This window comes from Dipteris shenzhenensis, chromosome 25 (genome assembly GCF_047967505.1).
Source record: "Dipteris shenzhenensis isolate YYH24624 ecotype China chromosome 25, Dip_SZ_1.0, whole genome shotgun sequence".
NCBI classification, from domain to species: domain Eukaryota; kingdom Viridiplantae; phylum Streptophyta; class Polypodiopsida; order Gleicheniales; family Dipteridaceae; genus Dipteris; species Dipteris shenzhenensis.
Genome location: NC_141620.1, coordinates 31,682,727 through 31,710,425, shown reverse-complemented (window position 1 = coordinate 31,710,425; position 27,699 = coordinate 31,682,727). Strand labels below are relative to the sequence as shown.

Here is a 27,699-nt window from a genome sequence, read left to right as displayed (position 1 = left end):
GGAAGTCTGCTAGACCAATTCTTCGTCTTGATGACTTCTTCTTTTTCTTTCTTTCATATACCTTCGTTCCGTGGGTATCATTAGAGCCAGGGTCATTCCATCCTCATGTCTGCACTTCCCAGCAAATACCTCCACTTTTTGAATTTTCTTCACATTGGTCTTCTACTCTGCATCTTACCACGGACCAAGGTTTATCATCCTCTTTTTTCCGTGCTAACCGTTGATAAGGAAAAAAAAGGAAAGACAACCAGGAATTATGTACTTCACCACGTCAGATAGCTAAGACTTCATAGGGATCAGCTGCAATGTGGGCTCGTAGATGATGAGCTTATGAACCAGGTTCTAGAGCATGTGTCTTTGTATTAGGCACCGAGACAAACCCCCCACAGAAACTGATTGAACATGGATCACACAGACTCAAAGAGAGCCAAAAGACTACACATCCCAAAACAGATAAACCTAGAACTGAACTTCCCCCCAAAACTCAGAGAACAGTCAGCCTCAGAATACTATGAACCCACAACCCACACTCCTGAGCTTCCATCAAGAACAACAGCTCGTAACTCCCACAAAGCTGCAACAGTGCCACCTCCTCTCCTTCTTTATCAGTACCTAGGAATCTCCCATGATCAAATCAGCATAAGATCACAACCATGTCAGAGAGGCTTCCAATTCCGTTAGGATAGCTTCTCTTCCCTCACAAAGCAGAAGATCAGTGATTGACGAACATCTACAGCAAGCATCAATCTCACGTTCTTCCACGAAGAGTGCCCAGCTCCTTTAGGACAACCATCATCGATGAAGGTCACGTTTCATTGCCCTTAGCCTGCAATTTCTTCGTCCCTCTATCTCTTGCATACGGAATTCATGGAGTCTCTGTCGCTAAGATTACTCCATGCTGCAACATAGTGCCACCAACAGTCCTTTAGATGATCTTAGCCAGACCGTGCATTATGTGCATCAGCTCACGTGCAAATGACGACCGTCCTGCCTGTGTGGTAGCCATGCTCAGCCAACTACAAACAGCTCGCTATCTCTAGAGATCTCCATCGCCAAGGTCTTCTCAGCGCACACAAGCTCACAAGCTCCCTTACGTGAAGATAACCAGCAGCGTCGGCAATAGCCCCTCTTTCCCATTCAATCTGAATTCACCATGTAGCTGTAACCCCGGACCACCTAGAGCTTATCCTTTCCAAACCTGGAGTCCCTTTGTGCCAAGCATGCAGTCGGAAATCCCCATCCCATCACGTACGTAGGCCTTTACTTGATGGGCGCTTAGCCTTTAGCTTTTATCTACGAGACTCCTAGTTACATGCGTCACTTCCTCTTTACTTCATAAATTCTAGATTTCTGTACACGTGATCGATCGCAATCCAGAAGCTCTACATTCCTTACTACGTAGCCACCTTTGCATGAGTAGGATGCCTTCCCAATCAGTCCAGCCACCTCAGCCTAATTTGTCACCCCATCAGTGACATATTACTGCTCTCAAGACCTTTCCCCCAAATCACACACGCAAGCAATAATTGCCCCAAAATCCAACCTTTACGCACACCCTTACCATGCAAGCATTTAATGCTTATTCACCCACAGACTATCATACACAACAAACCAATCCCGACACCCCAGAAAATTATTACCCTCATACACATAAGGCTCGGGACAATCACAAAGACCACATGTCATCCCTTAACAAAACACCGTCTCACATTGGATATCATGCTCTTGATTACTCTGGTGCAACCACACTGCATTATCATCATATCCCAGGAAGTCCCTGTAAAACATACTTTATTGTCTCAAAAAATTATACATTAGTCCATCATGCTTGTGAAAGAAAAATCCACAAATGCCGAAAGCCCACACCTACCCTAGATGTGTACAACTATGTGCCTACCCACAGCTATATACAGTGCTCAAAAACTTGATACAGGTTTTGTCCTATCATTTTTCCCATCCCCAAGGCTGCAGACATTTATGTCTTGCAGATAGGGGTATATAAGATTTGCATCTCTTCAGAGATATCCTCATCCATGAGGTCTTCCGGCTTGTTTGGTTTCATCATAGTAGGTCGACAGCTGCCCACACTCATGATCCTATGAAAGTATTTCTTTAGTCTGAAGCCATTGACTCTATTCTTATGCTGCTGACCATCCAAATTCTCAAGTTGATATGAGCCATTTTTGAATTTCTTCGTCACACGAAAAGGTCCATCCCATTTGGTCACAAATTTCTTCTTGAAGGTAGAATCCAGACTACTGTTGTATCTCAAAACTAGATCACCCTCCTCAATTTTCTTATCCCTGAATTTCCTGTTTGCTCTCTTCTAATTCTCCTCTTGAATTAAAGCATAATGTTCCACCACCTTTTGTCTGTGTAGTTGTGCTTCTTGCAAATCCAATAACCGGTTCTGGAAAGTAAAATTCGAATCCTCGTTTATCTTCATTAACATCTGTAATGCATGAATTTCTACTTCTAAGGGTAATAGAGCTTCTTTCTCGTAAACAAGATGAAATGGTGAAAACTGGGTGCCTTCTTTTACTGCAACTCTGTAAGCCCATAAAGCCCAGTGCAAAGCAAGGTCCCACTCCTTCTCATGTGTCTCATGATCTTTCCCATGATATTAGTACACACACCATTAAATTTTTCATTCATCCCATTACATTGAGGATAATAGGGACTTGCATATCTGTGTTTAATCCTCAGCTTACCACATAATAAGTCCATCGGTTCACTCTTGAAATTTTGACCTCTATCAGAAAGCAACTCCTTTGGCACACCAAATCTACAACAGATATCCTCATACACAAATTTACATACATATTTCGCATTGACAGCCCGTACTGCTTGTGCTTCAGCCCATCTCGTCAAATAATCCATAGCTGTTAGCACATAACAATTTCCCCTAGCTGTCATGGGTAGAGGACCGATGGCATCTATTCCCCATTTCTTAAAAAAATTATAAGCAAGCATGATATTTTTGAGTTCTGGATGTAAGATTCTCTTACTCATTTGCTGACACTGTAGGCATGACCTGCACGAATGTCTTATGTCTCTCTGGAGGGATGGCCACACATACCCTTCTGTAAGTATTTTCCTCAGCATGATTTTGAAAGCAAAATGTCCTCCACATACTCCCTCATGATTAGCTTATAGAATATGAAAAACTTCCTCATGCCAGGGAATTCTTCTGAGCACCAGATCAGCCCCTTTCATGTAAAGAACATCATCTATCAGACAATAATAAGTACAGCTTTTAATAAATCTGTATTCTCTTTGTTTCGGAACCTCTTCAGGCACTTTACCAGTTAACAGGAAACTTTCCTCACAAGCCAATGTCTCCCTTCCTTTGTATAAGGGCTCCTGCACTCATATTGCATCAACATAAGCTGCTGTAATTTCCTGCGCAGCATCATGTGCAGTTACATTCTTACCTCTTTCAATAATCTGGAGTGTCCAGGCATTCAATTGATTTAACAGTTTCTTCACCATGCTTATCCATCTCTTCAAATGAACATGCTTAACCTTCCAGACACCTAAAATTTGCTTCACAACCAACAGAGCATCTCTCTTAATCATGAGTCTCTTTATACCCAAACTAATGCATACTTTCAAACCTTCGAAGAGGGCTGCATATTCAGCTTCATTATTACTGTTGGCTTTGAGCTGAATTCCCATTTCTGAATCTCCTTTCCTCCAGGATCATAAATGACAATTCCTCCTGTACTTTTATTTAAACTTTTTTTGTAAGATCCATCAAAGTGTAAAACAAATGCATCCTCTAGTACTTTTTCTTCATTCATGTCAGTGTTCTTCTCCACATCTTCAACTAAAATAGGTCCTTCCTTATAGGTGAGGAGATCAGCCAAGGAAGCTCTGGTAGAGTTCTCAACCAAGAAGGTAAAAGAGTACTCCTGTAACTCTATCATCCATTTAATCATGCTCCTGGAGATGTTTGTACTATTCAACATATGAGGCAGTAGTGAACATGAGGTAAGAACCACAAAAGGCCTGGACAATAGATAAGACCGAAATCTCCTACAGGCATACAAGAGGCTAGCCAGGACCAATTCAGCCGCTGAATGCTTCCTCTCTACTTCACTTTTTACCCTGCTGTCATAATAGACTGGCCTCATATATCTGGAACCCTCTCCCTATTGGAAAAGAATAGCACCAATAGCATCTGGTCCTACAGACGGATTCACATAAAAAGTCCTGGAATAATCTGGTGGCTTTACACTTGAAATATGAGTCAAGGATTCCTTAACTGCCTCAAACACCTCTTCACTCTCTGTCGTCCATTTCAGAGGCTCAGATTTTACCACCTGCTAAAGAGGATACAAAATTTGAGATAACATATGAATAAATCTCGACAGATACCTCACCTTCTGGAGAAAGGTATGCAACTGCTTGGTATTCTCAGGAGAGGACAACATAACTAAAGCTTTTACTTTACCTGGATCTGGCTCAATCCCATTCTCAGATACAATATGCCCCAATATTTTAATGCTGGTCTGAGCTAACTGAGTCTTCTTAGGATTTAGTTGACCACCATTATTATCAATCTCATAAAATACTTGATCGAGCTTGCCACAGTGCTCCCTTCTTCCACTGTAGACATAGATGTCATCAATAAACACTTTACAAAATTTATCTAGCAAAGGTGATAAAATCAGATCTGAATTCTCCTGATAGTGCGAGAGGCCATTAGTAACTCCAAAAGGCATTTTCCTCTAACAAAAACAGCCCCAGGGGGTAATGAAAGTAGTCTTGATTTGATCTTCTGGGGCTATGGCTATCTGGAAGTACCCTGAATATCCGTCACACAAGCTGTACATTTCATGACCCGCTACTTTATCAAGAATATCATCCAAAAAAGGCAAAGGATAGTGGTTTCTCTTTGTCACTGCATTCAAAGGTTTGTAATCGACACAGACTCTCCATTTGTCTACGCCTTTTGGCACTATGACCACACGACTTATCCAATCAGAGTGAACTATAGGATAAATTATCCCTGCCTTGAGAAGCTTATCTACCTCTTCCTTCAGCACATCTCTCTGTTCCGGGCTTAATCTCCTTATTTTTTGAAAAATAGGTTTGGCACCTTCCTTCAGCTCAATCCTCAGAGGCTTCCCTTTAAATCCCTTGATCTCCTCATAAGAGGTGATAAACAAATTGGGGTATTTCTGCAACATCTTCAAATATTCTTCTTTCTCCTCAACATTGAGATCAAGATTCAATGATTGCTCAATCAACACCTGGGTTGATTCTTGAGAACATTTGGGCTGCATTAAATCCTCGATAACCTCAAACCTATCCACCTCTTCCTCACCAAACCTTGCTGCCCCCACAAAATCTACCTGTGAATCCTGATCTACCAAATCCACCAATGCTATTGTTCCTTCATCACTTTTTGAAGTCATCGAGCTCTCATCCTCACTGTTGGTTTCACTTCTCTCTTCCTCTTCACTTGCTGAATCTGAAACTTCAGCCTTGCTTACCATATCGACATTCAATTTCTTCCCATTCGTATGTACAGAAAAGATTCCTCTCTGCCAATTCTGAATTGCATCTACCTTCCTCAACCATGGCCTTCCAAGAATCAAAGGATAGGCTCCCAACCCCACATGCATCACATGACAATCCACTCGACATGAAACACTGAATGCCTCAACCTCTAGGCCAGGTACTATCCCTAAAGTCTTCACCTTGGAGTGGTTTGCCATTCTGATGCGATAACTAGAGGAGCCGGATATCTTCGGTCCTAATCTCTCCACACAAGCCTGAGTAATCACACAAATCTGTGGACCCCCATCTATATAGGCCTCTCCAAAACCCTTTCCTTTATGCCAGGCTTCTACAACAGGTAAAAGATCTGGCAACTCTGAAACAGACATCAGCTTAATTGTACCTTTATGAGAGTTCCTCTTTGCTGGGTTTACAGCCCGCCTCCATTCTTTTTTAAGCTTTGGGCATAGACCAATCATTTGGGCAAATGTAATGTCTGGTTTCCTCCCTGAAAGATCTTCCACCAACTAATAATCTCCCTGCTCCTTCCCCATGGGATAATTTGTAGTTCTATACTTCCTTCTGGGCTTCCTGCTCTTCTTCTTTTGGTAGGTCATCATCTCCTTAGACTGCTTCCCCTTCTTTGCACTCGGACCAACGTCCTCTTCGCTATCTTTCTTTCCTAATGGCATGACATCTTTAACTTCCTCTAACTCCAACAAGCCAAATGTAACTGCCTTACCTTTCCTTCTCTCTTCTGCAGTGGCTTTACGGATTCCAGAGGCACTAGGCTGACCTGCATCTTTTACTTCTACACTATGATCATTCACCCTATTATTTAACCCTGTTGGCAATGGATAAACATCACCTCCAGCACGAGGAGGCTTATCACAGTGTGTGCTGTAATGTCCCCACTCTCCACAATTAAAGCACTGGACACAAGGTGCAAATGACCCTTGACCTCGTCCTACTTGCCACGGGCTTGAATTATTTGAAGAAGGCATGCTGCCTCTGCCATAACCACCCGATGATCTACCTCTTCCCCTACCGTTCATCAAATTCAAACTCAAACTCTTCATAAGCTCCGACATTTCATGAATTTCTTCTTTCATATTCTCCTCCTTCTTGACTTCAGGCTTTTGTATTTCTGGCTTCACATGAGAGATAATTTCAGTGAGAGCATCCTCATAAGTGACCAGCTCTTTACATTCAATCTTTATTTTAATCTCCGGCTTCAGACCAGCAACAAACCTATCCTTTTTTATGACTCTGGGAGGAACTTCAGGTAATAAGGCCACCTGCCATTTATTCCACAACACAGTGAACTTACCGACATAATCATCCACTAACTGAGTCGGCTGTTGCTGCAATAAACATAGCTCTCTCCAAATGCCATCAGAATCTCTAACACATATAAACCTGTCTAGGAAAGCTGTCCTCACCTCTGGATAAGTCGGGTTTCTGTAAGCACCCTGATCATCACGCATCCTTGCAGAGAAAGTTTGCAGCCAAGTTCTTGCTTCTCCCAACAGAATCTGAAGGACTTATGGAGCATTCCTGTCTTTAATAAGAGCTGTGAACTCCAAGCACTCTAAAAGCCTCTCTGAGTCTTCATTGGGCAACTTGTGAAATCGCGGGAATTCATGAGCCATCTCTCCTCTTGACTAACTTATCTCAAACACACTTCCAACCAGAAATACCACCCAACCTCTTCTGGAAAGAAAACAAAATAATCACTCTATTGAAGAAAACTTACCCTGCATCTGACTGGCATTCTTCTTCCTAAGAGCAATCACTTTCAAAGCCTTTTGAACCTTAGCACGGAGACGTATCACCCGAAGTTCAACATCAAGGCATCTATCTCTCCTGTGTCCACACTCCCCACATAACTCACAATGAATCACTCTCATACGAGGCTTTGTCTTCATAGTTTCAATCCCTAACTACACAAAAATTCAAGCAACATTCCCCAGCCAATCTTGTGGGCCGTTTTGTCTTGAGTACCCAATCTCAATTCAAAACTCTCCTGTCCCCAGCAGGATCGCCAAAAAGATGATAAGGAAAAAAAAGGAAAGACAACCAGGAATTATGTACTTCACCACGTCAGATAGCTGATACTTCATAGGGGTCAGCTGCAATGTAGGCTCGTAGATGATGAGCTTATGAACCAGGTTCCAGAGCATGTGTCTTTGTATTAGGCACCGAGACAAACCCCCCACAAAAACTGACTGAACATGGATCACACAGACTCAAAGAGAGCCAAAAGACTACACATCCCAAAACAGATAAACCTAGAACTGAACTTCCCCCCAAAACTCAAAGAACAGTCAGCCTCAGAATACTATGAACCCACAACCCACACTCCTGAGCTTCCATCAAGAACAACAGCTCGTAACTCCCACAAAGCTGCAACATCGCAACCTCCTCTCCTTCTTTATCAGTACCCAGGAATCTCCCATGATCAAATCAGCATAAGATCACAACCATGTCAAAGAGGCTTCCAATTCCTTTAGGATAGCTTCTCTTCCCTCACAAAGCAGAAGATTAGTGATTGACTAACATCTGCAGCAAGCATCAATCTCACGTTCTTCCACGAAGAGTGCCCAGCTCCTTTAGGACAACCATCATCGATGAAGGTCATGTCTCATTGCCCTTAGCCTGCAATTTCTTCGTCCCCCTATCTCTTGCATACGGAATTCATGGAGTCTGTGTCGCTAAGATTACACCATGCCGCATCGTAGCGCCACCAACAGTTCTTTAGATGATCTTAGCCAGACCATGCATTCTGTGCATCAGCTCACGTGCAAATGACGACCGTCCTGCCTGTGTGGTAGCCATGCTCAGCCAACTACAAACAGCTCGCTATCTCTGGAGATCTCCAGCGCCAAGGTCTTCTCAACGCACACAAGCTCACGAACTCCCTTACGTGAAGATAACCAGCAGCGTCCGCAATAGCCCTTCTCTTTCATTCGATTTGAATTCACCACGTAGCTGTAACCCCAGAGCACCCAAAGCTTATCCTTTCCAAACCTGGAGTCCCTTTGTGCCAAGCATGCAGTTGGAAATCCCCATCCCATCACGTACGTAGGCCTTTACTTGATGGGCGCTTAGCCTTTCACTTTCATCTACGAGACTCGTAGTTACGTGCCTCCCTTCCTCTTTACTTCATAAATTCTAGATTTCTCTACACGTGATCGATCGCAATCCAGAAGCTCTACATTCCTTGCTACATAGCCACCTTTGCATGAGCAGGATGCCTTCCTAATTAGTCCAGCCACCTCAGCCTAATTTGCCACCCCATCAGTGACATTTTACCACTCTTAAGACATTTCCCCCAAATCACACACCCAAGCAATAATTGCCCCGAAATCCAACCTTTACGCACACCCTTACCATGCAAGCATTTAATGCTTATTCACCCACAGACTATCATACATAACAAACCAATCCCGACACACCGGAAAATTATTGCCCTCATACACATAAGGCTTGGGACAATCACAAAGACCACATGTCATCCCTTAACAAAACACCGTCGCACATTGGATATCATGCTCTTGATTACCCTGGTGCAACCACATTGCATTATCATCATATCCCATGAAGTCTCTGCAAAACATACTTTATTGTCTCAAAAAACTATACATTAGTCCATCACACCTACCCTAGATGTGTAAGACTATGTGCCTACTCACAGCTATATATAGTGCTTAAAAACTTGATACAGGTTTTGTCCTATCATCGTGGGCAATTTTACGTCTCATGACCCCTTTCATTGCTCTGGAAGCAAATAATATTAGTTTAATCTCTTGGAAATCTTGGCTCCATCCTGGGCATCCTAAGTGGTGGGGCTTGCATGTAATGCTACTTGAGCTTATTGAACGCAGTAATCATCTTCTCCATGTTCTTTTCTATTTGATTCCCATTCGGGGATGGCATGGCAACTGTATTATTCAATATAGAGGGAGCACGTGCCACGACTGGAATCACAGGCATCGGCACCACAGGTGTTCCTTTAACACCATCTTCTTCTCTCTAGCTAGTGCTAATTGCAAAGCAAATGCAGAAGCCTGGTGATGCCCACTTTAACCAAGGCTCAAGGCCTACAAGGGATCGATTCAGTTTGAGGTGTTCGAGCCCAAGAGTGGGTAAGTGCTGGTTGCCATGATTGGACTCAGCAGCCTTAGCAATTGCTATTTGTGTAACTACTGCCTCATGTCTACCTCACACTGACTTGAAAAATAACTCAAAACTCTTTGTTGATCCCCTTGTGCCAGAATTAGGCAGTCCACTTGCACTAATAGCGCATTTGGAGACTCCTCTACCCTAAAGCATCTACTACAGCTGCCGAATTTTTTCTTCATGCCTTTGGTAACGTGTTATGCCATGCCAAGGCCATGCAATCCAAAAAGTTTGAAAGGAATTATGCCATGGGCCATTCAATCCAAAAAGTCTGAAAGGAATTATGCCATGGGCCATGAGTCTTCTGGCCAACCAGACACGTGGTTGGCTAGCACAAATGACCTCTGGTAAGCTTCCATGTCTTTACTTTTGTGCTTGTGAAGATGGGTACTTCCACCATCTTTGCGCTCTGCTATGTCACACTTGCAACCACAACCTCCAAATGGGACTGTGGGCCAACTCACCTCCTCGTTCAATGCCATCTTTGAATGTGGACCAACTCACCTCCTCCTTCAATCACCTATTGTCATTTCCTTCTTTGGCATTTTCGCTTCACCCATCACATCATCTCACATTCCAGCCCACAGCTCCTCCTATATCCAATTCAGCCCATTGCTCCTCTATCGCCTATATCGAATTCAGCCCATTGCCTATCACCTAGAGCCTTACATCCACAAACCATCCTAATTGATGCTCGCCCCCTGCTTTGAACGACCGTACATAGTCTGCCATAGTGTAGCCCGGAAACCTGGCTTGATGGGTCTTCCAAAACCCATGATGCAAGTGGAAGCCCGGACAAATTCACAATCCCTCAGACAATCAGGCAGTTGTGTTTTCCGCCTCCCTCATCTGCAGCTTGCTTCTCCACTTGACTCTCCATGCGTTACCCAAACTTGCAGTCCTCCATTCCAAACAGCCAGGAATCAATGTCAAAGATCTGTCAGCTCTTGAGATTTTCCCATGATCCATGGAGGTCACCGTCGTGTTTGTAATCCCATTCCAAAGTCTCCCGCTTCAATGACGTGCAAAACCTCTCCTCACAGCATGACATGGTGAAACCCTTACTCACTAACACTCCCTCTACCTCCGTGGCCAAGGATTACCCGGCGTCTCCAACACAAATGACTTAACAGATTTATTATTCAGCATTGTGCTGCATATTTTGTCCTCCAGGTATCTTCAATTATCATGATTCTTGTCACATCTGGAAGTTTATGAGATCCCCATCTTCCTCTGGATCCAAGGTGAAGTGGGGTTACATCCTTACGCATTGAGACACCTTTTTGCATAAGCTAAAATTCAACGTAACAATGGCTTTTCTTCTTCATGTAAATTCGTCATTCTAAGCAATGCTTCCTCAAAACTTCTCCTTGTGCTTTTATGTTGTTTTGTGTTGTAATGATTTCCAATTTATGATGAGATGTATCTTTAGTGGATACATACTATCCGGATTTGATGTAAAAGAATACAACGAATCTGTCTTATGGTTTAAAATACATGACCAAGAAGAATCCTTCATGCACTGGAAGAAGTAAGCTAGTTTGTATTCACTTTAGATTAACTTGGCCTGACTGACAAGTAGTAGCAATGTTTTGGGGTTTGTTTTAGGCAGAGTTGGCAATTGCAGGAATAGGTGCCGATGGTGCAGGATTGCAAGCTGTTGCGAACACAGCTTTGGCCACATTTGCTCTTGTGTTTGTGGCTGAATGGGGTGATAAATCATTCTTCTCAACCATTGGTAAGTCTTTTTATCTTGTACACACTCATAATTCAAATCCCAGTGTTTTTGCTGGTGAAATGACCAAAACAAAACCTCTTTTTTTACATGACTATGATGCAAAGTGGTAAATTTAATATTTTTGGACGCTCCTTCATAACAATGTTCCTCGGTTTTCTGTCTTGGGATCTGGTTTCTGTCGATGTATTTGTCTATAGCTCTGGTTCTAGGAGGGAGAGATACAAGATCTGGTTCTAGCTCTGTATTTTTCTATAGCTCTGGTTCTAAGAGGAAGAAATACAAGATTATTGTAATAGAACCAGAGTTACGGGAAACGGGGAAACGGAAACGGAAACGTTAACGTTTCAGGATTTTTGAGAGGGGGTGAAACGGGGAAACGCCACGTCATCAAGGGGGTTTACAAAAGGGGGTTTAGAGTAATGCATACACACATTTAGACTGCTCTACCTTCAAAAAAAGTGCACAATAAGCTATAGCTCTACCTAGTACCATTAATATTGATTGTAACTTTGAACTTTGGAGATTCAAGTTTCATTGTTCAACCAGTTACCAATCACACAATGCAAATTTCAATTACGCAAGGTGGGGTAATTTATAAATCCTATAACAAGTTACAAAATGGAAAAATGATTCATGATTCATGATATTTAAGAGACCAATCATGATTCATAAATTGTAATTCAGCTTTCAAAGCCCAAATGTCATAGTAACAAAAAGAAAGCTGAAAGCCTGAAACCCAAAAAAGGCTACATCGAGGATCATATCATATATGATCAAATAATAAGCTCATCCTCATCCTCATCCTGAGACTCAACCTCTACCTCCTCCTCCTCCTCATCATCATTCTCCTCTACTAACAAATCATCATCATCAGGTGAGTGGGCATCATCTGGTCTATGAAATCCAATATATTTGTCATGCGTATACTCGTGTCTCATCTTGTTAAGCAAACGCAAGTTTGCATTAACAAAGACAAGATCATTGGCCCGTTGCGTTCGCAGACGATTTGTCTTCTTTGTGTGGATATGGGCAAAGCTACTCCACAAACGCTCACAAGAAGAGGAGGTGCAAGCTTGGCTTAGAATGCGGATGGCAAGCTTTTGCAGCTCGGGGGAATCAGCTCCATAATCTTCCCACCATGTAACAGCCCCAACTCGAAATCTGAAATTCCAAAACTCATAAATTTCAGATTTCTAATTTTGTATTAAATAACAAATTACAAGTTCCTAAAATCTGAAAATTAAAATGAGTTAATATTACCTATCATGCTGTGCATCTGGCCATCCATACATGCCTTCCTTATTGCGATAATTGGCAATCTGGTCTTTTATCCTCCGCCGTCCATCAGGAGTTAGCACCATCTTTTGAAGAGTGAGGTTCCAACCACAAATAATCTCAACATCACTATGTTGTGCACTTGCCTTGTGTTGAAACTCCGGGTCCAACACAAAGGCAGCTGCATGCATGGGAGAGTAATATTGATTCCATCTGCTCACAGCCAACGCTCCAATTCTCTCAACCTTTGGGGATCCTTTTCTATTTCTTTGATATTCTCAATCATCCGATCCATCCCCTCATACACCTTACCAAGAAAAGGCATATCTCCATCAACTCGGTTAAGCAGCTTCACAATAGGCACACATAGATCAACAATGTGAGATGCATCAGCCCAAAATTCATCACTGCCTATGCACAAGTCATAACAATAAATTCCAAGAGCCTGCCTAGAAGTGGGCCATGCATCCCACTCTGGGCTTGCCACAACTTGTTTCAGTGCAGGTCTCATTTCAAGGAGCTTGCGAAGCGTCAAAAAGTTGTATGCAAATCTTGTCTCTGCATACTTCAAAAGCTCCTTGTTGGCAAATTTACGGTACAAAGCAAGAGAAAAATTATGTCGTGTGATGAAGTTAACGACCTCTTTTCCATTGTCAATAACATTCTTGACCCAATCCAATTTGCCAATGTCTTTCAATAAATTATTCAAGCAATGTGCTACACAAGCACTCCACTGGATATGAGGATACTTTTGCTCCAATAATGCACCTGCTACCTTATTGGTATTTTCCCCATCTGAAACAAGTTGCAAAACATTAGACGGCCCCACATATTCCACTGCATCTGCCCACATTTGCATCAATACAGGTGCTGTTTTTTGTTGCACTCCACACTCTATGGAGTGTATGTAGAGTGCAGATCCCCTACAATATGCAGAACCAAACTTACCCCATACTTTACCCATTTCTCTTTCACAGGTTCAATAGCTTGCTTAACTGCCACCACCTCATCCTCTAGAAGCTTGCCCCTCAAAGCATCAAATGTAGGAGGGGTATATGTGGATCCAAATGTTTTGATTTATGACACCATCTCTTTGAAGTAGGGTGATCTAGCAACATTGAAGCTAATCCCATTGGAGTAAAAAAATTGGGCCACAGCTGCATCTACTTGTGCCTTCCTTTGCGGATGCCATGATGTGTAAAGACTGCCTGGCCTATGTGAAGTAGACCGAGATGTAGCAGGAGCTCCATGTGCACTCGCAGAAGAAGAAGCCATAGTAGCAGAGGGAAGAGGACTCGGAAATGCAGTGGCCTGCTGAACACGTGCTGCATGAGCACCTGAAGAAGCTCCTACAGCAGTGGAAGCCATTGTCTTTGCCCTTTTTGTAGTGGGCAATACTTCAACCTCTCTTTGCAACCTTTCTATCTCTTGTGGTGAGATTACGGAGCATAGCCCAATCCCCCCATCCTTAATGCCAAGAAGATGACATTTGACCCTCTCAGGGTTCCCTTCTCGCTCCAATCCACACCATCTGCATCTAAACTTGCAAGCTCCTCCTTTCTTGGAGTCATACTTGCCTACCAAATCAACTTGGCTCCACCAATAATCCGATTAGGTGAACTCCTTCTCTTGCTGAGGGACGACGCTTTGTGAAGCCATATCCATGAGCAAAAAGAGCACTTGTACAAGCTGCAATAGATCAAATTTCAAAGGGAAAAGCCAAGAATCAATGGTTGCAGCAAAAAAACAGCAAGATGTTTAAGGCAAGAGAAGCATAGAGAAAGGAAATGTGCTCACAAGTGACCAAAGCCGGGTGTCCAAAAGAGCAGCCACTCATAGGGCTGGGACTCGAGACTCGAGAGAGAACCAGGTGGGCAAGAAATCGGAGGAGAGAGCAGCAGGCAGAAGGGCAAAAACACGCGACGACGGGTGGCGTTTTTTCTTGTTTTTGCCCTCTTTTTAGGTCAGACCCGAAACGGCACCGGAAACGGCGTGTTTCAGGTCTGAAACGGCGTTTCAGATGCCGTTTCGGCGTTTCTGATTGCCGTTTCAGACGACGTTTCGCGTTTCGGGGCCGTTTCACATTTCGGGGGGTCTGGGACGGCCGAAACGGCGTTTTGGGTCTTTGATGCGCCGTTTCAGCGTTTCAGCGTAACTATGAATAGAACCCACACATGCCCAATCTGCATTCAAATTCTGGGTTTAATCAATTGTAGGGGATGCTCAAGGAAGATTAGAAAGTAATGGCATACCACCAAAGTGTCAGCTTATTAATATCAATAACAACATCCTTCTTTGACGCGCATGGAGTGACCGTTTTAGCTGCTACAGTATGGTACTTAGAAGACTGAACTTTTCATCCATCCCTGCCCTGTGTGCACTCTCTCTTTACATTACCACTTGCTACTTGTCTTTCCCTTGCATGTCTTACAGAACAACAAAACACCAGCTACACCAAATAGCGTTATATCCATCAAGAGGCCATCATCCATACTTTTAGTCATTAATTATGGCTTCAAGTGGACGGTCAGTATACTATCCTTGTCTAGAACTATTCTCCCACCATTCCTGACAAAGGAGTTAAGCTCTATGAGCTTATTCAACATTGCATGAGAGATGCGTGTACTCATGACATTGACAGAGTGAGAGATGGAATTGGTTCGATTTGGCTTACAGTGTTGTCACACTGTGTGAGAGCTACTTTCTAGTATGAGAAGCCTAGAGACGTGTCATAGCGTGGGTCAAGCCTCCTTGGTCAGATTAACAGAGGCATTTTTGGACCGGCTATTCAAAAGCAAAAGGTCAACTAGATATGGCCACAGACACTGCTGAGGCAACCAGGAGTTTGATGCCATGTTGAAGTCTGGCAGAAAGTTGGCAAAGCAGGTATTTTCAAAGAGGGAGCATTGCTCAACATCAGTGTATTTGCACATCCAGCTTCAAATTCTATATCAAAGATTTGAGCAACCTTAGGATCAAGAGGAAACTGCAAAGAAGCACCAGCATGAGGAGTTGGAGACTTCCAAGGTTCTGCTATGCTGTCCAGGTTACGCTCAAGGAGAAAGCATCCCACGGAATCACTGTATTTGCAATTCCAGCCTTCAATTTGAAATCAAATCATCAGGAGAAAGGTGTAAAATACTATCAGCATGAGCAGTTGGATTCCTCCAAGGTGGTGTTGGTGTGCTGGACCCTCTGAAATAGACACAGCCGAGCCAGTGATCTATCACATCTCCCCCCCCCCCCCCCCCACAAAAAGAGAGCTAGTGATCAATTGATAGACTGAACGGATTGTGCATAGATCTTCCATTGATAGAACAGATTGTGCATAGGTCTTCCACTGATAGAGCAGGTCTTTTTGTAAAAACGGCATTCTCATTTTTTAAGATGTCTATGGTCTCTTTTCAATCCTAGCTCCTTTTCACCCTCTCATCAACCATTGGCAGTTAGGATGTGAGTATTTCAGTTTAGCTATAGCTATCAAGCATGACAGTTGTGATATGCTTCAATGTTCAAAGAAAGCTTGTCTCGGAGGTAGGTTCCCAAAACTGGCGCTGTAACATCTGTATCCGATCATGGGTGTCCTATATAATTTTCAACTTCGATTGCCATTACAGCCTTCTTAATGTATATCAGCGGTAATAAATTCATACAATATGTCACTCCAGTCTTAAGGATTCTAGATGGTGTAAATCATTTGGTTGACGACGTGCTGGGTAGCCAGAGATAGAACAACAAACTACTTGAAATGCTGATGCAGCTATAGAGTTGTCACAGACACAATTTATTAATGTACTCTAGATTTTGGAAGCTATTTTAAACAGAGTTTGAAAAAATACAGCTTAGATTGGATATCCTTGCAGGGGACTTACTTTCTGGTGCATTTCAAAAGACAGTTGGAGCTAGAACAAGCAGAGGTATGAGGGGAAATGTTCCAAGTCTAAAGAACATCGTAGTGGCCATTTATTGACTAGGATACCCTGTCAACAGTCCCAAGGATTCATCCTTCATAATCAAAGATGTGGACTTCTTCCTTACATCTGCCTATCACACTTCAAATGCTGTTGCTGCCCTGCCTCATTGGGGATGCTTTAGAAACTCAATCTGCTCTTCCCTAGAGTTCTGGATAGTTAAGCAAGGGATCTAAGGATTTTCTGCATTTATCCTGAAAGTTGACCTGATTGTGTACTGTGTTTGTGGTGCATATATATATACCAATTAAATCACAAAAGTTAAAAGTTTATTATCCAAGTCAGTGACTCTATGAAATAGATGTCTGGAATCTCCCTCTTGTAATCTCATGCATCAAGACACTCCTCCATTTCAAGGTGTGCACTTGATTTTAGCATTTGGTTAGTGCATGAGCTTGAATCTGCACACTGTGTTGTGTTTTCATAGGATGACTTTGGGCATTGTTCTTGAATTCATGTAGATATGCATTTGGTAAGTTCCGGGGATAAGTCCTGAAATTTGATTTTCTAAACAGCTTTATCAGCAGCTTCATCGCCGCTTGGAGTAGTTTCTGGTGCCATTGCTGGTCATGGGGTGGCTACAGTTGTAAGTATGGTTATTCGAATGCAGCTTTATGTCAAAGCTATAGGAGTATTGTACATATATGAAAGAAATTCTAACTATTGTTGCCGGTGTGCAGCTAGCTGTTCTTGGGGGTTCTTTTCTCTCAACATATATTTCAGAGAAGGTGAGAATGCATGGTACATCTTTATTTGTAGATTCTTCTCCTTGAGAGGAAGGTTATTTATCCCCTTTGTTCGATGTAAAGTTCTTCCACAGGGTCCTGAAAGCTCAGTTTGGAAAGTGCACAGGTGTGGTTACATGTAGTTTCTGGTCAAAAGTGATGTTTTGGTCCATAAAGTCGACTTTGTGTTAGGATTACTCAAATTTATTCTTGAGTGGAGGAGTTAGACCCAAGAGGTCTAGAGGATCACACGATTTCAAGTCATGATATGATGAGGCATTTTTAAGGGGATCACACTATAGCACATCCTCACATCTTATTGTGCTTGCTCTAAAGGAATAGGTGCCACATGGCAATATCTCATTGGCTGATCATAGGTTGGTGCCAAGTGTCACGTGGACATGCACTGGCCTCCGAGGACCCACATATGCATCCCTCACCTTCTCAAGTGAGGTTTTGATATGGGGACAAAGGGGCATATGATTGTAGGGGGAGGGGACATTTTGGGCCGCATACCAGAAGCATTGGAGGCTGGAAGAAGGCCACAAAGGGCAGGGGCAGCAAGTCCTACTGGACCCCCTGGCAGCCCTTTATATACGCTGCCTAGTGGGGGCTGTTTCGGACTGGCAAGTCGGCCAGCAGCCTGCCAACTGACCTAGAAAATCGGCCAAAAAGGGGGCCTCCAGCCCACTATATAAGGGGCCCTTCCCCACCTCATTTCAGTATCAGCCACACCAACCACTGAAGCCCTCACTGTTAGTAACATGGTGGAAGGAGAGAGAGAGAGAGAGAAAGAGTTAGGGTGTGAGAAAATAATGCTCCAATGAAGACATGAAGAAGGCTTTCATTCATCCATCAAGTATATCAAGACAAGTGAAGTATCTAGCACCTAGTGCATATGGGATAAGTCCCATGATGACACGTGGCACTCACACAAGACTCGCACACATAAACTGGTACTAGATCACCTTGTACTACACACTAACACTTCACACCAACACACTCTTTGACTATGATATCTCCAACACCCCCCTTCAGAGCAAAGAGGTGTGAGACCCAACACGCAAGAGTAGACCCCGATCCCCCCTCCACTGCAATACTGTAAAGAGCAAGTCCGACTATACAACATTGCTTAGCTGTTGACTTGAAATCCACATGATGGATGAGAGAGTCAGCTAAGCAAAGACCGATGAGGGCAATGGATTTAGAATTGTGCTGCTTCCAAATCTTTTGGTGTTGTTGATTAAGTAGCTCAACCTGATCATCCTCAACAACATCCCAATCTCCTTCACGCATAAGTAGCAATTGCATCTTGGTTTGCCATGTGGGAAAACCTTCCCCCTTAAACTTCTCAACAAGGATAGAACTTGAAGACAAAGAAGTCATGACAGAAGAGAATTGCGTGAAGGCGAGTAGCAGCCTCGAAATGAAGTAGGACAGCTTTGAAATGCAAAACCGGCTGTCCAAAGTAGACCAAGGTGCTGCAGCAGTCTTCAAGGAAAGAGTCGGCTGATTTGTATGAGCTGGAAGGCTGTAAACACCTCGAAAATGATGCTGTTGAAGGCAGATATGCAGCAGCAACATCGAAACTTGGAGTTCGGTGATAGAGAGCTCCACATGTGCACCGAAACCTTGAAAAATGTACCGACCAGCTAACTAGGTACAGCTTGCAAGAGCCGGACGGTGGTGCAGGGGGAAACAGTACGGAAGAGTCCGTACAACCAATACGGAATGTACGGCTGGTTGTGGAGGTTCTAGGTGGGCAGGTAGGAGTACAAAAGAGGTGGAACTGAGGCAGCTGCAAGAGAAGGAGGCGAAACTAAGGCGGCTGCAAGGGCTTGAGCTAAAATGACGATTTTAGGGTTAGGGCAAGGGTGACGTGGCAGCTATGGAAGGTGGCTTTGATACGATGTTAGTAACATAGTGGAAGGAGAGAGAGAGAGAGAGTTAGGGTGTGAGAAAATAATGCTCCAATGAAGACATGAAGAAGGCTTTCATTCATCCATCAAGTATATCAAGACAAGTGAAGTACATGTAGGCCATCTTTTGGTGGTTCTAGTGATGCCCTATAGGCCATGGTATGTGCCTTGTAGGCATAAGTGTAGGCACTTATTGTGTTAGTGCCTTCTATGCCACATAGGACACTTAGTCCTATGTGACACCTAGGACACTTAGTCCTAGGCCTAGATACAAGTACTTTGTACTTGTGTTTAGAAACCTTATCTATCAATCTAAGTTGACGTGACTTCTTCTTCGACTCGTCCTGTACTGCACACTCTCTCTCTCTCTTCGTTTAGCATCTTCAGTGGTATCAGAGCAGGTATTGCTCTAGCCTTCCAGCTCTCCTCAGCCCCGAGTACAGAGCAGGAGAGTTTTCTGCCTTGCTGGTCGACACACTCCCAGATCTGGTTCGAGGCCCTTCATCGCTATTTGCTCCGTCGTACCTTCAGTGGTACCTGCGCTGTACCTGTGCGCTGCATCGTTGTACTGCATTCCTGCTTGGCCGTACCTTCTGTACGTATTTCGTACTCTGCGTCATCACTTACCTTCAGTGGTAGTTTGCCGTACGTACGGTGAGCAGTTCGCCGTACGCCGTACCTAGAGTGCGCCATCGTACTTCCATACAAGCGTTAAGTACTTTGTTGTACTTTGTCGTACTACCTTCTGTACCTGTATTTAATACTCCCGCCGTATAGAATAAGTATCTGCGACAGCCGTACGCTCTTCTCCGTACAAGTGTACTCGCACCGTACCTGCTTTGTACAGGTTGATCTGCTCCGTACGTTCACCTGCAGATCAGCCGTCGTACAACTTGTACCTGCATTTCGTACACGTGTACTTTGAGAACAGCTGACCGTACAGCTTGTACTTGCTCCGAGTGTTTTGTACAATTTCGAAGTGCGAATTTACTTTCAGTGGTATCTACATTTGCAATTTGGGGCTTTTGCAGGACATTGCAAAATTTGGGGCTTTCACACATTTGCCCTCTTTTTGGCCTATTTGCCCTAAATAAATTTGGGGCTTTTGCCAAATTTGCTGTTTTTGCATCAAATTGCAGTACATTAAGTCAGATTGCAGGACATTCAGTTACATTTGCAGGACATTGAGTCAGATTTGCATACATTGGGTCACATTTGCAAAATTTCAGCAAAATTTGGGGCTTTTCTGAATTTGCCCTCTTTTTGGCCTATTTGCCCTCAATAAATTTGGGGCTTTTGCCAAATTTGCTGTTTTTGCAGTGAACATTGCCTGTCACAGTCACATTTGGGTCACATCTGCATTTTCCCTTTGATTTGGGTCAGAAATTTGCAGATATTTGCTGTCATTTTTGGGACAGCCAGCTTATTGCAGTGATAGCCTTGAGGCTTTTGGGTTTTCAGGTCTTTTACAAGTTATCACAGTTGCTATGGCTGGGAACAATCAAGATTTATTTGGAGTTCTTCGTGAAGATGATAAGTTGGATGGCACCAACTATCCGATGTGGTCTTATCTCATGAAACATATTCTTGTTGCAAAGCATTTGTGGAATATTGTTTCTGGGGCTGATCTGAGGCTAGCCAATCCTTCAGTGGTTGTTTCTATTGCCGCACCTTCTGCAGGTGGTACTTCTCCTGATGCCTCTTCCTCTAGCACTCCTGCTGCTGCTCTTCCAACTCAAGAACAGTCTAGATGGGATGCAAGAGATGCAAATGCACATTCATGCATTGCTTTATCATGCAAGAGAATCATTATTCCACACATCAGTTCTTGCAGGACATCAAAGGATGCTTGGGATAAATTGGCTTCTCTATATCAGATTCGTAATGAAGCTCGTGTTGCATATTTGAGAAGGCAATTACAGGAAGTGAGTATGAATGAAGGTGAGTCAATGGATGCATATTTGACAAAGGTCAAGGACCTCATGGAACAGCTTGCCAACATTGATGAGGTGGTGCCAAATTCACAGCTTGTCAGTACTACATTGAATGGACTACCAGATACATATCAAGGGTTTGCTACAACCCTTCGATTAGTGGCCATGGGTAATCCAGACCACTATTCTTTTGATCAGCTAGTCACTTTGCTTTTGCAGGAAGAGCAAAGTAGAGCTAACAGACAAGCCATTATTCCTGATCATGCATTTGCTTCACAGCAGACAGGAAGAGGCAAGGCTTCCAAGCCTATGGGCAAGCCAAAATCTGCACACAGCAGCTGCAATTCCTCTACGCATAGCAGCTGCAATTCCTCTCATGCATCTAAAAATACAGCAGATAAGGGAAAGAAGAAAAGATGCAACTATTGTCGCAAGCCTGGACATGACATTTCAGAATGCAGGAAGCGCATTGCTTCGGAGAAAAAGAAAGCAGGATTGACAGTTAATGCCTCACATGCCATTGAATCCCATGAGCCAGCAGATGCTTCACATGCACATGCTCTTCAGGATGATTGGGCATGGGCTGTCCATTGCTCATTTGATCCCTCCAAAGCTGATGCACTCTTTACTGCTAATAATGCTCAGTCCTGGTACTTTGATAGTGGTGCTTCCAAGCATGTCACATCTTGCAGACAGTTGTTTCATTCTCTAACTGATGCACCTCGAGGGGGGACTGTTACATGTGCCAATAATGCTTCATATGCTGTAAAAGGAGTTGGAGATGTGCAACTCACATCCATTTCCAGCCATCCTGTCACTCTGACAAATGTTATTTTTGTGCCTTGCATTGAAGTCAACTTGATTTCAATTTCAGCAATTGCTACTTCAGGTTTCAGAGTAATTTTTGATGGCTACAGATGCCTAGTATATGATCTCCGTGATGACAATGCCATAGTTCTCACTGGCACTTTGCAAAAAGGGCTTTATCACCTTGATCATCATTCAGCTGCACTTTCTATTGAAGCATTGGCCATTTCAGATTCACAGCTTGCTGAAACTCATCTTTGGCATGAGAGAATGGGCCATCTCAATTATAGAGATCTTGCAAAGCTACATTTACAGAAGATGGCAAATGATGTACCTCAGACTCACACAGTTACTAAACATGTGTGTGAGGGTTGCCTTTGGGTAAGATGCATCGATTTCCTTTTCAAAAGAATTGTCCAAAACTCTCACAAAGGAAATTGCAGCTAGTACACAGTGATGTCTGTGGCCCAATGAGGACAAATGCCATTGGAGGATACAAGTATTTCATGACTCTCATTGATGATTTCACAAGGTATTGCTGGGTATATCCTTTAAAGGCCAAATTTGAAGTTTTGTTATGCTTTCAGAGATGGCTGAATATGGTTGAGAATGAATCAGGATGCAAGCTTTTCACCCTCAACACAGATAGGGGAGGTGAGTATATGTCAAAGGAGTTTGATGCATTTCTATCCTCACGGGGCATTTTTCACTCATGCACTACTCTTTACACTCCTGAGCAGAATCCTGTTTCTGAAAGGAAAAACAGGTCCACAATGGAGATGGCCAGATGCATGCTTAAGGCCAAGTCTTTGCCCAATAAATTTTGGCTTGATGCAGTAATGTGTGCCAACTATGTGCTGAATAGATCACCTACACGGGCATTAAAGACTATTACACCTTATGAAGCATGGAAAGGCACGAAGCCTTCACTTTCACACATGAAAGTTTTTGGGTCTCTTGCATATGTTCATGTACCATCTCAGCTGAGACATAAGCTTGATGACAAGGCAATGAAATGCATATTCATTGGTTGCAGCCAGGAGAGCAGAGGGTATCGGTTATATCAACCAAATACTGGGAAGATTATTGTCAGTAGAGATATGATCTTTGCTGAACATTCAGCTTCTCCTCTTGTGGACTGCAAAGCAAAGCCAGATATTGACATGTTTGATGCCTTTGAATCTTGGTTACCTCTACCATCATCAGAAGAGGATTTTGAGCAGCAACATGCGCCTCCTGCAGGCCCTCCACAAAGCAATAATCAGCCTCAACCTCATGCTGATTTGCAGGTTTCTCTTCCGGCACAAAATGATCCCATTACTCATGATGTAGTCATTGAAGAAAGAGCTGTTAATAGACAGCAAAGGAAAGTTCCCAGATGGCTTCTTGATACATTGAGGGACAGCAAACAAGATCAGCCTTTTGCTGCCCGGACAAGATCAGGGAATAGACAGCATGGTCACTTTCTTGAGTTTGCACTCCTTGCTACAGCTTGCAATGAAGAGCCTTTGTGCCATAAAGATGCTTTTGACAGCAAAGAGTGGATGGATGCAATGAAAGCTGAGTTACAATCTATTGCCAAAAATGACACTTGGGAATTAGTAGATCTGCCACCTGGCAAGCATGCCATTGGAACGCGATGGGTCTACAAATTAAAAAGGAAATCTGATGGCAGCATAGATTGATACAAAGCTCGTCTTGTTGCAAAAGGGTATGCCCAACAACAAGGCATTGACTTTGAGGAGACATTTGCTCCCACATCCAGGATTACTACCATTCGATGTGTCATTGCCATTGCAGCCCATCATCATTGGCAAGTGCACCAACTTGACATCAAGACTGCCTTTCTTCATGGGGATCTGCAGGAAGAAGTCTATGTCACACAACCTCCTGGTTTTGAGGTTGTTAATTCTGAAAATAAGGTATGCCGGCTTAGAAAAGCCCTTTATGGTTTGAAGCAGGCACCCAGGGCATGGTATGCCAAAATTCATGCACACTTACTATCCCTTGGTTTTTAGAATAGTCCCACAGAACCCACTCTTTATTTCCGTGGGAGTGGATCTGTTTTTTTAGTGCTGATTTTATATGTGGATGATATGCTTATCACGGGCCCAGATACTCAGCAAATTGCAGCTTTCAAGGCTGATTTGCAGCAGATTTTTGACATGTCAGACATGGGACAGCTCCATCATTATTTGGGCATTCAGTTTGCTCATGTTGAGGGGGGTATCATGATGTCTCAGTCCAAGTATATTGGACAGCTCCTTGATTGTTTTCAGTTTGAGGATTGCAAGCCAATCTCTACTCCAGTGGACCCTGGCTTCAAATTCTCAGCTCATGATGGGAGCCCACCATGTGATATCACTCTTTATCAGCAGGCTGTTGGATGCCTTATTTATTTATGTCACACCAGACCTAACTTGCAATATGCAGTATCTCAGCTCAGCAGATTCATGCACATGCCCAGTTCACAGCATTGGCAGGCAGTGAAGAGAGTCTTCAGATATCTCAGAGGCACTTAGGAGTGATCAGGGTTCACTTACCATGCATGCTTACACGGATAGTGACTGGGCAGGATGTTATGACACCACAGTGTCACATACTGGCAATTGTTTTTTGCTTGGCAATTCATGTATTTCTTGGCTCAGCAAGAAGCAACCGACAGTTGCCACGTCTAGTTGTGAGGCTGAGTACAGGGCAGCCTTCACCGCTACAGTAGAGTGTGTTTGGCTTCGACAGTTACTTACAGATCTTGGTATTTGCCAGACATCCTTCACTATTGTCTACACTTATGGCCAGAGTGCTTCGGCCAGTGCGCGTAACCCAGTGTTTCATGCGCGTACCAAGCATATTGAAGTTCACTATCATTATGTTCGGGAGTGGTTGTTTGCAGGCGACATAGAGTTGTCCTATCTTCCCACAGAGGACAACATCGCAGATATGTTTACAAAGGCACTTCCTCGTCCCAAGTTCGAAGTCTTCCGACAGGCTTTACACTTGGTTCCCTTTGTTACATGATCTGACATTCCTTGCACATTCATAGGTGGCTATATCCTTTTGGATGAACATGTGCCACCATGACCAGAAACTACCAGGTATTCTGAGACGTTTCTAGAGTACTTCAGCCCATCCCATGGAGGGGGGTTTGTAGGCCATCTTTTGGTGGTTCTAGTGATGCCCTATAGGCCATGGTATGTGCCTTGTAGGCATAAGTGTAGGCACTTATTGTGTTAGTGCCTTCTATGCCACATAGGACACTTAGTCCTATGTGACACCTAGGACACTTAGTCCTAGGCCTAGATACAAGTACTCTGTACTTGTGTTTAGGAACCTTATCTATCAATCTAAGTTGACGTGACTTCTTCTTCGACTCGTCCTGTACTGCACACTCTCTCTCTCTCTTCGTTTAGCATCTTCAGTACAAGCCTTATGTATCAAACTCTAGCACCTAGTGCATGTGGGATAAGTCCCATGATGACACGTGGCACTCACACAAGACTCACACATATAAACTAGTACTAGATCACCTAGTGACACACCATCTTGATGGTGTCGAGCTTCTTCTTCTGCTTGGAGTATTTCTCCCCCACCACTGGCAGGTTGAACGCTACCCGCACCATGTCCTGATTGATCTGGTAGTGGTGGGGATTGCTTGCTGCATCACTGTTGTCTCTGTGCCAACATGGACTTAGGTAGAACAAAATGTGTCTGTAGAGTAGTGGCAAAGCTCCGCTTGTACTTGCATAATTTGCCAAAAGCTATAGCATTATAAAGTTTCCAAATATGATGGATCATTGTTGCTCTCACTGACACTAACACTTCACACCAACACTCTCTTTGACTATGATATCTCGAACACTCACGAGGCAACATGGAGCAAGGGTAAACTTGTGGGAGAGTTTCAAATCATAGCTAGTCCCTTGCTGGATATCTTGTGCTCACCCTGAGCTAGCTGTTGCCCACTATTTGCTGGAGGAATACATCTGAGTTCTCTTTCATATTCTCTCTCTTGTATATGTTGTCTATACTCTGTCTGTTGAGTGAGGTTCTAGTGTGTGGTTTCCATACTTGAGTGAGTGAGACAGAGCTGTTCCTATATTGCAGAGGTTGCGAGGTTAGAGTGATTCTATCCCTCATTTCCAAGATGGTATCAGCGCACGGTTCTCAGCCCTAGGCTCTCACATCGAAGGAAGTAGTTCTTCAGGAAAGAGACTCCGATTCAAGCAAGGTTTGGAGAGTTTCATTTCATCTACCGCACTTCTATTTGGAGATTCTTTGTTATGTGAAATTTACAGCAGACATGTCGAAGTCAGAAGCCTCTTCTTCCACTACTATTCATACTCCTTCGGCCAATCATGTTCCCTCTTATACCATCCCTAACTTTGGAGAGTGTGGGAAGCTGGATGTGACAAATTACCCCATCTAGAGGAGTCATTTTGTGGCTCGAAAGCTATGGAACCTCACGACGAGAGTGAACAAAGCTGGAGGATGTTCTAGATCACAAGGACAGGATGTTGATACCAGTTTTTGGACAAAGTTGAACTTGAAGCATGGGAGGATAGAGATGCCGAGGCCCTGGCTTTAATCATAGGGACGACGGTAGACTTTGTGATTCCTCATATTCATATGGCTAACACATCATTGGAGGCGTGGGCCACTCTGAAGGACTTGTATGAGATAGATAACACTTCTCGTATCTTGATTCTCCAGCACCAGCTTTTCAATATGCACATGGATGAGGGAGAGTCGGTACATGACCACTTGACGAAAGTCAAAGTGGTAAGAGATCAATTGGCATCAGTTGGTCCAAATGTGGACACCTACCAGTTGGCACTGCCGACACTTAGGAGTTTACCCCACAACTTCAAGGGATTCTTCACCGTCGTGATAGTAGTACAAAGAACCAAGCCTCTGACATTCAAAGAGCTTGGGACCTTGCTACTACAAGAGGAAGCCCGAGAGAAGTTGTACAACAAGGACGATGATAAAGCGATTTTGGCAAAGGACAAGCCTAGTAAGGGCAAGTCCAAGGAATCCAAACGCAAGGCTGACGACTCGGATCAGAAAAAGAAGGTAAAATGTTTGTATTGTGAAAAGCTTGGTCATTATGCAAAAAACTGCCGGAAGAAGGCGGGATCAAAAGAAAAGGGAGGAGTCCCATAGCAAGGAGCTTAAGACAGAGGCAACCAACGTCACAACTAGAGAACTTTTCTTGTGCATAGAGCACTGATTCCGCTCATATAGCGAGTGACCACAAGGAGGCTTGGTACGTGGACAATGACCCCTCAAAACAAACAGATAGGCATCCCCACACTCGTACATGCAGTGGGCAATAGTAAAAATCAGAGCGGAAAGAGGACATGAGGGCTCACTGCAGGAGAGGGAAACTAGAGGATCCCATGATAGAAGCAGGGCTCCAGGAAGGAATTGCACACTCATCAAAGAAGTGCCAAGAGCTTCAAAACCAGTTTGCAGCAATGGTTAGGGAGCCAGGAAGCAGACACAACCAAAGCAAGGACCCGTTAGAGGCCACTTGCGATTGGGGGGCACCCTCAGGGGGTGGTGCGACAGGCTGGTACAGTCCTAGACGTCCTGGCAGCAAGGATTCGCCATGGCAGCTCTCGTGCTCATGTGCATAAA

General features: G+C 43.6%; 1 protein-coding gene across 2 annotated transcripts in view; it reads left to right on the top strand.

The window, feature by feature from the left end:
* The window catches only part of LOC147885756 (GDT1-like protein 1, chloroplastic), a 135,568-nt gene that overhangs the window by 90,551 nt on the left and 17,318 nt on the right, over positions 1-27,699 (top strand). The window contains exons 8-11 of one of the 2 annotated variants that reach the window (XM_087396922.1): positions 11,299-11,428; positions 17,190-17,260; positions 17,355-17,402; positions 17,495-17,526. In XM_087396922.1, coding sequence (XP_087253048.1) covers positions 11,299-11,428; positions 17,190-17,260; positions 17,355-17,402; positions 17,495-17,526 — 281 coding nt within the window. The remainder of the gene's footprint in view (positions 1-11,298; positions 11,429-17,189; positions 17,261-17,354; positions 17,403-17,494; positions 17,527-27,699) is intronic. The other variant, XM_087396921.1, reaches the window with a different exon arrangement.